At 34.3% G+C, this 16,573-nt stretch overlaps 1 protein-coding gene and 1 pseudogene across 2 annotated transcripts; one reads left to right on the plus strand and one right to left on the minus strand.

Moving 5' to 3' along the window:
* Positions 1-1,903: 1,903 nt before the first annotated feature.
* LOC144567284 (phytochrome-interacting ankyrin-repeat protein 2-like) lies at positions 1,904-5,177 on the plus strand. The gene is made up of 3 exons (XM_078317383.1): positions 1,904-2,501; positions 3,154-3,325; positions 4,578-5,177. The coding sequence occupies exons 1-3, from the start codon at positions 2,367-2,369 to the stop codon at positions 4,799-4,801; spliced, it is 531 nt and encodes a 176-aa protein (XP_078173509.1). The 5' UTR covers positions 1,904-2,366; the 3' UTR covers positions 4,802-5,177.
* A 1,750-nt stretch (positions 5,178-6,927) lies between these two features.
* LOC144567645 (F-box/kelch-repeat protein SKIP25 pseudogene) lies at positions 6,928-8,524 on the minus strand (annotated as a pseudogene). The gene has a single exon (XR_013515474.1). The product of XR_013515474.1 is annotated as an F-box/kelch-repeat protein SKIP25 pseudogene (transcript).
* Positions 8,525-16,573: the final 8,049 nt, after the last annotated feature.

A 16,573-nucleotide genomic window follows, 5' to 3' on the forward strand; every position in this document is an offset into this window, starting at 1 on the left:
AGTTTTCTTTAATAGCTTTGTAAAAAATAATGAGTTTGGCTAAGCTGCTATGGATAACATAAGAAGTTTTGTGCTATAGTTTCGAAAATATATCGAATTGACTTCAAATAACAAATTTAATTTGTTAAAACTGATCAACTTCGTTATTGATGTTTTTACATGTAAAATTTATAAATTTTGAAACTTGTTGAAGGTTTGAAAATGGTAAACAACTAAATTAAATCAGCATTTATTTAATCTTAAAAGATAGTGCTCTCCACGCAAAAGATCAACTCAATATTCGGATATAAAACTATCTCTTGTAATCAGAGATGAAGCTAGTGTGTTATAGGGATAAACAAATATCTATCTCTGGAACTTTTTTTGTTTGGACCACGCTTTTTTTTGGGCTTGCCTATCTCTGAAAAATTGGGTTGCCTACCCTTGGCCTCCGCCTCAGCAGAGGAAGCTATTTCCTTTTGATTATTATTAAGTGTTCTTCTTTTCTTTTTCTTTTTCTTTTTTTTTTCAATTTTGTTTGGTTTTTCTAGCCTTAGAACTGGCCTTGTGTGAGTTGGAGAAGAGGGAGACGGATCTGACTAAGGGGCCCCATATGTCGGTCTCACAACAATCTCTTTGGCTCATGTCTTGAATTCGGGTAGAGATGTTTCATGTGGACAGTGTACAAATTTAAACAAAGTTCACATGGTCTAGGTTTATATAAAATAAAGAGATATTTTGAAAATTTAAATGACATGGTGTCTCCTTTCTCTCACTGCCCAGTGTGTCTCAGTGGTCGGGTTCTCCTTGGTTGTTCCCAAATTGTGCTCAAAATTGTATTTGTATCTTGTGAAATTTGTAAAATCAATATAAAATCAACTGTTTGGAGATTTTTCGTGTTCTCTGTATTGAAATTCTCGATTTAACGCGTAAAATATTATCATGGATTTTATTTTCAAGAAATCCAAATTCTATTTTTGCGAATTTCACAGAATTAGGTTTTAAGACATTGATGTTGTATTTTTTGTAATGTTGATTTTTTTTTTTTTTTGCAACTATATATTCGCCTACTTCTGATAAAATTCTTGATTTCGACACTGTTCTATCGGTACCCAACCCACCCCCTTTCTAGAATTCATATCGTTTGCGTTAACTAAAAAAAATAGTTAATATAGAATGAATCCGAACCGTCCAATCCGTATTGGCACGAATATTAGATGAATTTGTGCATTCCACTTCAGACCGGATTGATCCGGATTCTGATTGGACGACTAAGATGCATTAACTCAAATTATGAGTTAACGCAGAGGATTCAGACCCTTTCTCTAACTCTCTAGTTGAAAGACAATGCAGCTACGAGATATTTGAAGCGTTTCACTGACTCACTGTTCCTTGGCTTCAATTCTCCTTGGGCAATCTGACGATATCGGAATGAATGGGTCGGGTCTATGAGGGGAAGCAAGCCTCTTTTCAAAAATTCTTTAAGTACCTGTCTGATGCTAACATGGAGGGACTGCTGGCTTCCGCTATGAATGTGAAGCAGGGACCTATATATCTCTCAGTCAACTCAGGAGGACAGCGATGAAATCCCGATATACAGATGCTATGTAGATGGTTCGTGGGCTAGCCAATGGCAAGGACAAGGAATCTTGGGTTGCGGATGTTTTAAGCGTTTCTTCAAATCCACTTAGAGTTGCTGTATGTTTTTAGCAATTATAAGGAATCTTCCAATTCCAAGCACGTCCTAATTTTTAATAGATTAGTACAGAGACAGGCTTTAGTGGGCTTCTCTTTTATGGACCGAAAGTAGGCCTACAGCTGGTGCGTGGCACAAAGAGCGATTCTAGAAACAACGTGCGAATCTATCTATCTATCCTCTCTCGTCCTCGCCGGCTTCAGCCGACCATTTGCCAAGCTTCAAACAAAGTTTAGGGTTTCCCGTTTCCTTTCCTCCCAAAAAAACCTCCATGATTCTCTTCTAGTTCCCAATTAATTCACTCGATCAGTCTATTTTCAATCCCTTCTGACTCCTGTTCTATTTTTTATTCCTGAAAATAGCAAGTATCCAATTATGTTCCAATCCCCTATGCTGTTCTCCGTTGAAGTTCGTCTTCCAGTTGCAGAGAACCTCCGTGCGTTTGGTCCTGGCCTAAATCCCTTCGCTCCCTTTGGCATGGGCAACTACACCTCTTCCCGCTAAATCCCTTCACCTCTTTTACATTTTGCAAGACTATGTAAACCCTAGGTCTTTTCCTTATCTTATTCGGATCTTTCTTATCTCGCTTCTGTCTATCTGTTTTCTTCTGAATTCGGTGCTGTCTTTATTACAGCATCGATCTTGCTTCTCTTGTACTGTGTTTTTTGTTCATTGGTTGTGAAAGAGAGTGATGACGCAAGTACTGGATGGGCAGCAGTCCCGTCGCCAGCTAAGCAGACGGGCTTTGTGCCGTAGGATTTCTGACAGGGACGACCGGGGGTGGACCCCCCTTCACGTTTGTGCCAGAAAGGGTGATATCAAGGAGGTTGGTCATTTTTTTATATTAATTTTCTATTGATCGACACTCACGTTGATTGAATTTATGTTTCATTATGTACTCTGGGGAAAAATAATAGATTAATTTACGAAATCCAGATTAGATCATAAAATTCCCTCCTATCACTTAAGAATTGTGTGACAAGAGGAGAGCATTCTTGGTAACTCATGTTGTTAATAATAATTGATCTGCTTTCTCTAGTATCAAATCATGCCCACGTAAAGCTTGCCTAACCCATTTTAATTCAAGATCTATTTGTGAAGGTTAAGGTTTATCTGTGTTAATTTTACAGCTCCAATGCCAGCATTGTTATAAATTTGGCTTTACCAGTTTCTTTATTTTTAATGGTAGTAGTTTCAAGTCTCTATATCACACTTCAATGGATTAACCCCAGTATTTCTGCTAGATGTATTAAACCCCTGGATTATTGCTTGTCATTGGCACTATTGTTTGCTGAACTTACCATGAAGGCCTAGTATATCTTTGAGAATGCAGTTTTGTATTGTATTACTAGTATTGTTGTATAATAAGAATGCACGGTGAGCTACAATGATGATTTTAATGAGTACTGCAGTTCCTTGTTGTATGAAAAGCCTGTGTTTGCAAAGCTCTTGACTCTTTATCTGTCAATATTTTTTAGGTAAAGAGACTCTTGGATGAAGGGGTGGATGTTAATGTGGCGGCGTGGGGCCCAAAATCTCAAGGTGCGACCCCACTTCATCTGGCAGCTCAAGGGGGGCACCTGAAAGTCATGGATGAACTGCTCGAGCGTGGTGCTGATATTGATGCCAGAACCAAAGGCGCTTGTGGATGTATGTGCCTGACTTTTTTCTTTTCATTGCCTTCCTCTTAATCCTGTTGCTGTCTTATCTTGTTGCTTGTATGGTATATTGGTTTTAGGACTCAGATTGGGTGGTTTCAAATTCCAACCCAAATCCTATTATGATCTGAACCAGATACACTATGGAAGTCTAGACAGATAATGTCAAAACCTATTGGATATGATATAGCATCCTTGAGATACTTGCATTGTTCTGGAAGTCTAGAAAGATAATGTGAATACTTGTGGAAGTCTATACAAATATGGAGAATGGATATTATGTTATTACTGAGAGACTGGTATTATTTTGTTGACTTGGTGTGGATGCAATTAAGGAAGCCTGCATATAGATTTTTGGGTGCTTGTTAAGACAATGGTTCTGAAGTCAATATAATGTTTAAGTTCAATATTCCTACAGCATCAGTTTGCCAAAGATATGTATAACTTAGTTCGGCAGGCCCTTCATATGTGTTTGGAACTTTGGATATATATATAAATGAGCCAGTATTGTTATAATTAAATGATGTGAAAAGAACTTGTTTTTATTTTTTCATAAACATGGTAATATTGAATCATGCTATAGAACTTTTTATATAATGGATTTATCGTTTGAATAACTGAAGCTCTGTACATGGACATCTGATTTAATGTTAAAAACAGATTTATATTGGTAGCCGTTATTCAGTAATGGCTGCTTAATTTTTGCATGCTGTTGTGTATCCTTGTCAAGTCTTACCATTTGTCCATATCTATTATATGAGTGAAAAAGATCTGGTTTATTTATGCATCTTATTTCATATCCATACCCGAGTGTTACTGTAACTATATATGTATCTATCCCAAAAGAAAAAAAAAATAAGAACATGGATACAGAACAGTATGACAAGTATTTTATGATTTTATCTATATCCTATAATTTCTCCCTTTTTCTGTGTTATGTTTATTTTATTTTAATTGGCCAGACAAGGAGAAATATGAGAACATAATTGGTTTAGATAGCTTGGTCTGTTGCCAAATGAATCATCTGATCTTAAAGGGATAATCAGATCTGTTTGATATCATTACAATTGTAGAGAGGAGTTGAATTGTGTGCATTGTGCTGTGTGTGCAAGTGCCCAATTACCTGCCAATTCACATTTACGTAGCTTTCTAGGAAACAGTCATATGTCAACTCAGCCGTCAAGAATGACGAACTTTTAATGACAGATGAACTTTTACTGACGGTAACTTAAATATCCATGCAGGGACTCCACTGCATATAGCAGCCAAGGAAAGAAACAAAGAGGCCATAAAATTCTTGTTAGAGAACGGTGCATTTTTGCCTCCCAGCATGGAGGATCACCGCTTCAACCCACCCCTGCATTACTGCCCTGGTCTTGAATGGGCCTACGACATCAAGCACATCCTTGAAAAGAACTGCCACCTCTCCACCAATACTGAGGAGACCTCTCACAGCTCTGACACCTGAGAGGAACAGATCTCTTGTGTTCTTGCTAATTTAGTGCTACTCCATGGATGGTTTTGAGAATGTTTGCTGTTAATCAAAATATCGACTTCCGAGGAATCTAGTGTGTTAGTTATGTAGTGTCTTGGTTTTTTCTTCTGGTACTGTCTGTATATTATGGCTGTAGAGTGTCTGGTTCTTGAACTATTGTCAACTATGTGTGCTGCTAAGTGCCGGCCATGAGATGGATTTATGATATGGCTTTCTATCTAAATTATGGCAACATCTATATATTTCATATTGTGCAAGAAAATATATATTCTGAAATTGCCATTTTGCAAATTATTTACCAGGTGTTTATTGTTAGGTAGCAATAAAATGATTTGAAATTTGAGTAGAAGTATATTTCTTTTAAGCTCATTGAGGGTGTTTAGGAAGTTAGGTAAGGTTAAATTTTAAGTTCTGTTAAGTAAGAGGAAGAGGTGTTTGGTAACAAAAAAACAAAGTAGATGCTTAGTTTTTGCAAGGAGTTTCAAGTGTTCATGTAGAATGGTTTCTCGAAAGTACGGGTAAGTTAAAAAATATGGGCAAATGAAGCTTTAATAAGTTTTACAAAGAGTGTGCCAAACATTACTGTCAAGTGTTTTGGAAGTTTAAACTCTAAAATTTATTGAAATTGATTTACTTCACAAGTAATATGCATATATAATTAATTTGAAAATGTATTGTAAACGCATCATTTATGAAGTAATCTTCTTTTTTTCTTTTTCTTTTTTTGAATCAGAATATGATTAACATTAAAATTATTATGTTATGAATCATCATAATGTAGATCTGTGCTAATAGTTTGAATGAGACTCGATGAATTCAAAGCACTCTAGATTTATATTTTTTTTTTTGGTTGCAAAAATGATTGTACCTGTCGCTAGACATAAGAAAAGCATTGGTATAATACGCGATATTTAGATCTAAGGGAATAACATAAGAATAGTGTTATTTATAGTAGTGTGTTAAAATAGCTAGTACAAAGACAAGAGTAGTAAATTAAATAGTGTAGGAAGATTTGTTTTAGGTGTTAATGTTCAAATATTGTTTAAATTGGCATGGTTAAAAGGGAAGAGTGCTACAGGCATAAGTTGTAACTACTTGCTAATTTAGCAGTGTGTTGATTAAGAACTGTTTTGTATTTCAAATCTCTTTTGGTTTTCGTTCTATAGCATTACTAAATTAACTGTACCGTCATTCTTGACGATCGAAACATAATTTTTTTAGTCTATAACGTTGGTAAAACAAATTATGATTTTCATATAAAAAGTAAAAAAAAAAAAGCAGAACATATAAAATGTTCTTCTAGGTTCTTTAAACAATCCGGGACTCCGGGTCTCCGAGAAGTGTCTAGGTCTGTGGCGTTACCATCGGCGCCTCCTTGAAAACCAGAAACTTCAAAACAAAGCGAACCCCGCCGCCTACAATTCAACCAAATTTTAGAGAAATTTTGTGGCGAGGGTAACAAATATATACATCAGCCGTGACATCACCGCTAATTAAACGCAACCGTTCCTCGAATATTAATTGTGGTTCTTCTCTTTGCTCTGGTTTGTTATCGATGTCAGTCAAAAAGTCATAAATTTGGACTTTGATTATCATTTACACGTTTCAGTTGACTGACGAAGATCAATATTTTTTTAAAAAAAATTAGAAAGATCGCTGTTACGTTGTTGACTTGTTACATCCGATCTATATAATTCGTTTGTACATTTCTATATGTTATCCTTTCAACAAGTGGTTTGATACTAAATTAGATTTGAATGCTTTCACTATGGTCGGCACCAAATTAAGCTGGATCGGATCAGAACGAGGGTTTGGCATATGTTCAGTTACGTTCAAACTATTTCTTGGCAAATACATTTATTTTAGCATTTTAATGAGAAAAATGTGGACTGCATTGCACGCCACCAATTAAACCGGCATTAATTGAAAATCAAACCTAATCTGAAAGAACACAAAACGAATTCCATTTGCTGAAGTAATCTTCTCAGAATTAATCAAACTTAACCGAAGAATAATGTTTTGACATGCGCGAGTATTGGATCTGATGCGTCTTAATACCCCACATTTGACCTTTCTTTTTCTATTTACTGCATGCAAAATTGCAAATATACCTTTACCCATATTCTGTACCACAAAAAAGTTTCTCTATAAAAGTAATAACAAACATACTACCACAAAAAAAGTTACAAATTAATGTAGTACAAATACTACAAATAAGTAATCACAATGGAATATTTACTATTTGCCAACCAAATCTAATTAATCTGTGAATCAGGATTCTCCACGGCTCATCCTGGGTAGGATATGCACATTCAGGATCTTCTTGCCACGTGGTGGATGAACGATCCATATCCTCCTTCCCCTTCCTTTCACATCGACCACGACAAGAGCCTCACCGCCTCCCGTCACAACACAAACCCTCCCTCCTCGTGCTGCCATCTGTGTGGCACCTCTAAGCTTCTCCTCGTCCCGCACCACTGTCCGCCACGTGTCCTTCCACCACTGGTACACTCGGAGCGTCCCAGCTGCCTCGTCCACAATGTAGATGTCCCCGTTTTCGTCGGCCGCAGCGGGACCGATCCATCCTGAAAGCAAACCAGTTGGCATGTCTTCCCATTGGTCCATGCGTACGTTGTAGACCACGCCTTCCTTCGGGCAACGGCCCCTCAGGTTCACCATGCACAGTTTACCATCCGATTCCACCGCCTCCACCGCCTCTCTGCTGAAGGTGCCATCTCTTAGAGGAGCCAGCGGGTCCCACTTCCAGTGACACGCACTTCTGACAGTGTCCCATTTAAACGCAGAGCGAGCAAGGGAAGCATTGTAATGCGAGGATCCTACTCCCGAGAATAGATAAACGGATCCGTTTAAGGAGCCCGTGGCACACCAACGGCGTGGGGAGATGGGAAATGAAGGTCCCTCCTGCCAGCGTGGAGGAGAGGGATGGAAAAGGAGAGGGGAGTGGAGAGCTGGTTGGAGAGATGGAGTGGAGGCCGAGAGTAGGAGAAGATAGGGAGAAGAGGAGAGGGATTGCACTGGCAGGAGGCGAGAGATGAAGCCAGGGTGCTTGAGGAGGAGAGGCGAGGGCAGTGGTGGAGGCGGCAGCGTGTCCCACCTGGCACAGAGAGGATCATAGGAGGCGAAGGACAAGGAAGAGTTGGATAAATCGGAGTCGGTAAGAAGGGAGTAAACAGAGAGCGTGGGGGAAGGGAATGAAGGGGAATACATAAAGCGACGCCATTTGTGGCACACGCTGAACAGAAGAGATGGGGGGAGGTGCAAGAGGCACTGCCGGGCGAGGTCGTCAGGTAAACCCGGTAACAGAGGTTCGAGCTTCTTGGCGTAATCTTCACTTCTCTCACACCTTTCCGTTCCCTCGTGCACTTTTTGTTCGGTTTGGTTTTGGTGGTTATTCATGGAGGAAGAATGCGGGAATTGTTGGAGGGGGGAATTGTGGTGCTTTCGATTGGAGAGTTTGGCGCGCTTGGCGGCCGGGGTTGCACTGGCTGCCATTCACTTGTTTTTGGAATTTTCGATGGAATTTTCTTTTGGGACGGTGGAGCGGGAAAATGAAGATATGCTATTTTGGGAAGATTCGCTAAATTTGGAGGGAATGGAAAGAGGTAGAAGATGACTCATAAATATCAAAAAGTGTGTCATAAATTGTGCTAGGTATTCATGTGACTTTTCACTTTCGTCTTCAAATATTTTCTTTATTTTTTATTTTATAATTTCATCATTTTCTGGAAATGAATTCACTGAATCACAGTTCGGCTTTCTCGAGCCCATGTTACCGTAATATTAATATATGATTCTCGTAGGGAAAAACGCGGAAGCCTCCAAAATATCACTTTTCGAGCCGAACCTGCTGACCTGTTTCATGCGTAATCTTGAAATAATTCTTCAATTGCGTCAGATCTGCATGTGAGATGTGACAAACCATGCATTATGCGACATGAGGTAGCTGTATCTCCCTATATAGACACTCAATATATATTTTTATAACAGCTGATGCAACAGCTGTATCTCAATTCGGATATATAATCGTATAGTTGTTGAAAATAATGGTTTGCGCTGATCGTGCAGATATGGTATTGTTAAATAATTAATTAAAAATAGTTAAATATAATTAGAAATAATCGATTAATTAATTAAAAAAATTCGTGACAGTTTGATCGTTGTTTGTTACGGCACTGCTTCAAACCACAAAAATATCAAAGAGCAAGTTGCCAAATTTATTTTTAGAAGAAGTCAGTGACGTCCTCATAAAAGAAAAAAAAATCTCTGATGTCGTCTTGTCATAAAAGCAAAGATTGGACTTTTCCTAACGGTTAGAAATTAGATATTTCTGACCGTCAGATTCATCTTTTTTTTTTTTTTTTTTCATGTTTAGTTTTATTGATGGACAGGAACATCGTTATTTATATACTTCAAATTATTTCATAATCTGTTCATCTAAAATATCTTAATTTTCAAAATTTTAATAATTTAGAATTAAATATTTAAATGTTAGATATGATATTTGTATTCTTTTTAGTATGTAAAGTTTATGACACTTCAATTTTATTTTAATTGTTATTAAGAACTTGTAAAAATATATTGATGTGGATAATTTTTGAACATTTTTGAATGTTGATGGACATGAAAATCATTCGAACACAAATTATTTCATATCGGTGCATCGATTTTATTTTTAATTTTAAAATTTTATAATCTAGAATTAAAGATTTAAATATTAAAAGTATAAATGTTACATATGATCTTTATTATTTTTCATGTGTACATGCAAATAATTATAACATTTCAATTTTATTTTGATTGTTATCAAGAGCTTAATTTTAAAAATACATTAATGTGGATAAGTTCTGAATGTTAAATTTTTAACTCGTGATTCGTATAAAATTAAAATAGAAAAATTATATTTTTATGTGCATGTGAAAAAAAATATTAATTACATCTAATAATTTTTTTTTGATACATAAATTTAAAAAGAAATTGTCATTAAATAAAAAAATCATAACAATGATAAAAATATGAAAAAAAAAAAACAAAACTTAAATCCGGTTTTATATATATTTCATGGATAAGGCTACGGTGCTATGGCTCAATATTAGAGTTTTCAAAATTATAACGGTCGATCTGAACCGTTCATCTTGTTCTCCATATTAATATGTGTTTGGAGATCAAATTTTAAATTTTTTGAAAACTTTTTACTATTTTTTTAGATAGATAGAAAATCAGTTGTTCTAAAAAATTCTGCACCATTTAGATATTTAATTTTCTACCTATCTAAAAAAATAATAATTTTTTTTCAAAAATTATAAAATTTAGTCTCCAAACACATATTAATATGAAAAACAAGATAAACGATTCAGATTAATCGTTAAAATTTTAAAAACTTAAATATTGAACCGTAGTTTCATAGCCTTGACCATATTTCATATTCCATAGTATGTACATTTATGCAGTTAGAACCAAGTCAGATGTGACCTGTGCTGTGACTGTGTTGCGGGGGAGGTAAAATTGACGCGAATAACCATCTATTTAACAGGTGGATGGATACATGAACTTTATGCGTGGTCCCAAATCCCAGTTGACTACACCGCTTACCGATATCATGCGTCTCTAGCGAAAAAGTAGCTTTAGGACTTTATTCGGCAGGTTCGTCCCCCAAGGCACAGCCTTTTTATATTATATGGGTCGAAGAAGATGCCGTAACAAATCGTAACAAATCTGCATTACACTATTCCACATGGATCCGGTGTATTAACTATTGTCCCGTAAAAGGTTCCGTTGCTTCCATGTATGCAAGGACCATGTTCAGGGAAAAATTGGATTGGTCACACCTTTTCGACATGACGATAGCCTGAGGTATTAATGTATTATGAGAATAAAGACGACAAAACTCGTTTTTTTTCTCTTTAAATGACAAAAGGCTATAAGGATAGATAGGGGAAACCGAAGCAATCAATCACCCGATTGCTTGCTGTACATTCACTTTCCTTCTTTATTTGTATAGTCCCACAAGCAAAGCAACCTGTCCCAGGCTCCCAGCTAAGACCCAAAGATACAGAAAGGACCACCTAATTGAGACTTCATAATAACATTAAGGAATTTTGTTTGATTTATTAATTACAATTTTTAGGGCATCTTCTCCGTGAGACAAAAATCAAATTAACGATCTTTCTATTATGTGAAAAAGAGTAAGGTTGGATGCTATGGATATCATAAAGCCATCCGTGCTGTGGTCTCAAAAATCTATCGTATAAATCTTAAACTTTGATTTAAGTAGCTCATTAATGTGATTATATCAAAGGTTTAAATAGCGTTTATCGTGTCATAACGGACTGGCTAAAAAAACAGCGCTATACGTCTATACCCAAATAGCATCGCTATAGTGCGGAATAACGCACTATAGCACCGATAGCGCCATAGCTTTTATGGTCCGAAAACGCTATAACGCGCTATTTAGAACATTGAATTATATAATAAACTTGTAGAATACTAATTTTTACTATTTTTATGATTTATGAAATATGACAAAAAATAATCTAAATTATTGACAATTTTCTTTTATTTTTAAGTTATTTTTTTGTCATCTTTTATAAATTATAAAAATAGTAAAAAAAATTCAAAAATAAAAAATATCGGTACTTTACAAGTTCATTATATAAATAATTTATTAAACTACTTAGGTCAAATTTTGAAATTTATTCGATAGGTTTTTTAAGTCGTAGCACGGATAACCTTATGTTATCCATAACATCCTAAGTCTTACTCATTAAAAAGAACAAATATTTACTTCTTTACACACATGTATGGACCAAGTCAAATTAGGCTATGTTCAGCAACAACAATTCCCAGGAGAACTTTGAGAAAAAAAAATGAAGTTATTAGAACTTTCCCCAATAACATATTCGACTACAAAGGTTTAATTCCCGATTTTTTTTAAAAATACCCATTTAATAAATAAATTAAATTAAAATATCCAAGTTTCAACAAAATTTATAAAAATACCCAAACCGCGGATTTTTTCCGCGGCCCGGAATTTTTATTTCGGGGCGCGGAAAAAATTCGCGCCCGGAAAAAAAAAAAAATTTTTGGTCCCGACCGCGGATAATATCCGCGGGCCGAATTTAAAAATAAATTTTTTATTTTTTTTATTTTTTTTATTTTTTTTTATTTATTTTAAGTCTGGAGAAAAAAAATTATTTTTTTTGTTAAACTTTGTACCTCTGGTTAACATAGCAAAACACCTTCAAATATCATGAAAATTTACCGACATGCATTCTTAACTTCATAGAATAAGACTGTAAAGTTTCATACAAAATCTCAAAACAGATCGTGAGATATCGGCTCTCAAAAATTACCCGAACTGCTGAAGGAGTGCTTCTGACCCCAACTTTGCACCTCTGATTAACATACCAAAACACCTTCAAAAATCATGAAAATTTACCGACATGCATTCTTGACTTCATAGAATAATAATGTAAAGTTTCATACAAAATCTCAAAACAGATTGTGAGATATCGGTTCTCAAAAATTGCCCGAACTGTTGAAGGAGTGCTTCTGACCCCAACTTTGCACCCCTGATTAACATATCAAAGCACCTTCAAAAATCATGAAAATTTATCGACATGTATTCTTGATTTCATAGAACAATATTGTGAAGTTTCATACAAAATCTCAAAACAGACCGTGAGATATCAGCTCTCAAAAATTGCCCGAATTGCTGAAGGAGTGCTTCATGATTGAAGGTGTTTTGATATGTTAATCAGAGATGCAAATTTGGGTTTAGAAGCACTCCTTCAGAGAGAGTTCAGTTTTGTTATGTTTGAGTTTTGATTTGTTATGTTCAGTTTTATTATTTTCTTAGTATATGTTTTATTATGTTTCAGTTTTCAGTTTTGTTATGTTTCATTATCTCATGATCTGTTTTGAGATTTTGTATGAAATTTCACAGTCTTGTTCTATGAAATCAAGAATACATGTTGGTAAATTTTCATGATTTTTGAAGGTGCTTTAATATGTTAATCAGGGGTGCAAAGTTGGGGTCAGAAGCACTTCTTCAGCAGTTCGGGCAATTTTTGAGAGTCGATATCTCACGATCTGTTTTGAACTTTTGTATGAAACTTCACAGTGTTATTTTATGAAGTCAAGAATACATGTCGGTAAATTTTCATGATTTTTGAAGGTGTTTTGGTATGTTAATCAGGGGTGCAAAGTTGGGGTCAGAAGCACTCCTTCAGCAGTTCGGGCAATTTTTGAGAGCCGATATCTCACGATCTGTTTTGAGATTTTGTATGAAACTTTACAGTCTTATTCTATGAAGTCAAGAATGAATGTCGGTAAATTTTCATGATATTTGAAGGTGTTTTGCTATGTTAACCAGAGGTACAAAGTTTGACAAAAAAAAATTTTTTTTTTCTCCAGACTTAAAAAAAAAAAAAAAAAAAAAAAAAAAAAAAAAATTATTTTTAAATTCGGACCGCGGATATTATCCGCGGTCGGGACCAAAAATTTTTTTTTTTTTTTTTTTTTTTTTTTCCGGGCGTGAATTTTTTCCGTGCCCCGGAATAAAAATTCCGGGCCGCGGAAAAAATCCGCGGTTTGGATATTTTTATAAATTTTGTTGAAACTTGGGTATTTTAATTTAATTTATTTATTAAATGGGTATTTTTAAAAAAATCGGGTTTAATTCCATTTGTAATAATCTGTGAATTTTTTTTTTCTATTTTCTACCATCTTACTTGTGGGAAAAAAAAAAAAATTCAATTTCACTTTTTTTTTTTTTTTTCCAGGAGCTGAAACTCTTCGTTGGAGCACGTGTATACTTTATTATTAGATCAAAATAAAGCAAAAGTCCAAGCACAATTTAAGTTAAAACAATACAATAAATCTTTTGGTAGTAAATGCATGTCCATTTGATCTATATGCTGATTAGTGTGCTGTGATTTGTTGTTTATTTGCTAAACTTATATGAACAACATATTTTGTGTATGGATGTATAATTAATTTGAATGTTTTGTAATATATGCTTATGTTGAATTGGAATCTATTATTTTGGATGTTTAATTAATTTGGATGTTTTGTAATATATGCATATGTTTAATTTAACTTTCTTGTATAGTTATGTTACTCTAATTAGTTACGAAAACTTAATTATTGTGAACTTCATTAGTTTAGCTTCGTCCTTGGATTTATTTAATTTAAATATTTATGAGTATTAATTAATAAGCTATCTAGCTTATATAGCTAGTGATATATATGTTACTCTTGGTTATGAACTTTTTTGTTAAAAAAAAAATATAACACAAAAATTCCAGGATCTAGTTAATTAGATATTATTGAGTTGGAATTATGTATGTTATTAAATAATTATCTCATTATAATGATTAAATGGGATATATATAGTAATTAAATGTGTTTTCTGTAGTAGTAACACCATAAGTTAAATTGATGTAAATTAATGTAATTAGTCCGTGTGTTTTTATTAAAGGATCAAATCTAGGTTTCATAATCATTGCAGTGTATGTTGATGATTTAAATATTATTGGATCTCCTGAAGAGATTGAGAATACTGCAAAATTGTTGAAGAATGAATTTGAGATAAAAGACCTTGGTGTAACAAAATTTTGTCTCGGCCTGCAGATCGAACATCTAAAGAATGGAATATTTATCCATCAATCAAATTATGTTGAAAAAATATTAAAAAGATTTAATATGGATAAAGCTCATCCTTTGAGCACACCAATGGTCGTATGATCGCTAAATGCAGAAAATGATCATTTTCGCCCGCAAGAAAATAATAAAAAAGTGCTTGGTCCTGAAATGCCATACTTAAGCACAATTGGGGCATTATTATATCTTGCAAATAATACAAGACCTGATATCTCATTTGCAGTAAATGTGTTAGCGAGATATAGTTCAAAATCAACCAAAAGACATTGGAATGGAATTAAACAAGTATTTCGGTATCTCTGCGGAACTAGAGATATGGGGTTATACTATCAAAATGATACAAAATTCAAATTAATTGGATATGCAGATGCTGGATATTTGTTGGATCCACATAAAGCACAATCCTAATCGGGATATGTATTCACCTATTGTGGAGTTGCAATTTCATGGCGATCGACAAAACAAACTCTTACGACAACATCATCAAATCATGCCGAGCTAATCGCCTTATACGAGGCGGGTCGGGAATGTGTTTGATTACGATCAATGATTCAAAACATTCAAGAAGAATGTGGACTTGAAAACATCAAGACAAATCATACTCCTCTACATGAAGATAATGCAGCATGCATTGCACAAAACAAAGAATGATATATCAAAGGAGACCAAACTAAACATATTGCACCAAAGTTCTTTTCGACACATGACCTACAAAAGGAAGACGTAATAGATGTTTGCCAAGTCTGATCAATCGACAATCTGACATACCTATTTACAAAATCTTTACCGACAAAGGTTTTTGTACAACTCACAAAGAAGATAGGTCTACATCGATTGAAGGATATTTAATGATGTCAAAATGAGGGGAAGCATTATACGCACTGTACTCTTTTTTTCTTGACCGAGTTTTTATCCCAATGAATTTTTCTTGGTAAGGTTTTTAATGAGGCAATACATGATCCTGAAGTATCATGTTGATCCTGAAGTATCATGTTAATATTGATCATGAAGTATCATGTTAATATTGATCCTAAAGTATTATATTAACAGCGTATAATGAAAGATGAATATCCAAGGGGAAGTGTTATAAATCAAATTAATTATTATTTATGTGGATGTTCATAAGATTGTTTCCTGATTTTCTCATAAGATTGTTTCATGATTCTCTCATAAGAATGTTTCCTGATTTTCTCTGAAAATTGTTTCTAATATTGTTGTTCTCTTTCTCTATATATTCTTCTCCCTCTCTCATGTAAAAGTGATACACATAAGAAAAACATATCAATAAAAGATAGCCATTGTTATATATTCTCAATATTTGTTTACTTTCTTTATCTTTAATTTTACAACAATATTATCTATCTTTACCAATAAAACTCCACGAAAACTTAAGAAAACATATTCTCGATCTTCACAAACAAGGAAATAAATCTACTACGATCCTAAAATGGATTGTAGAGTCCTACGATTCCAAATCCAACATTTTATTTATTTTGAGATTTGTGCATAAATTTTTTTTTTTTATGGAGATTCTTAAAAGGTTGAATTTGAAATCGTACAACCCTACAATCCGTAGCAGATTTATTTCCCACAAACAAAACTCCGAGAGATGAAGAGCCAAGTTGCAAGTCTTCAGAGCTCAAACACCAAGATAGACTAAGAATCTATATGCCTGATCTTTATAACCCACATGTCAAGACATATTAGGAAGTCATATTCCTCATTTGCATATGCATCGTATTTCAAGATTTAAATAGCAATAAATAAAAATAAAGAGAATTAATATTTTTTATGAACTTTTTATACATTTTACCGACCTAAATTATGTATTTGCGGCTGTCATAAGATGAAATAACTTGCAACCAACAATTGTTCTTTGTGTGAATATGATGTAATTTGTTGTAAATGTTTATTACATATATTTTTAGCATGTAATTTTGGATATTATTTGGAGCAAAATTGTCAATTTTGGTGATTTAATTAATTTAAATATTTTCAGAATTAAATGAAAAAAAAAATCTAATGTTCGTGCAATTCGCTGAATCGCATTATTAGGGTTTTTAT

The sequence above is a fragment of the Carex rostrata genome, chromosome 16 (assembly GCF_964058835.1).
Source record: "Carex rostrata chromosome 16, lpCarRost1.2, whole genome shotgun sequence".
Taxonomy (NCBI): domain Eukaryota; kingdom Viridiplantae; phylum Streptophyta; class Magnoliopsida; order Poales; family Cyperaceae; genus Carex; species Carex rostrata.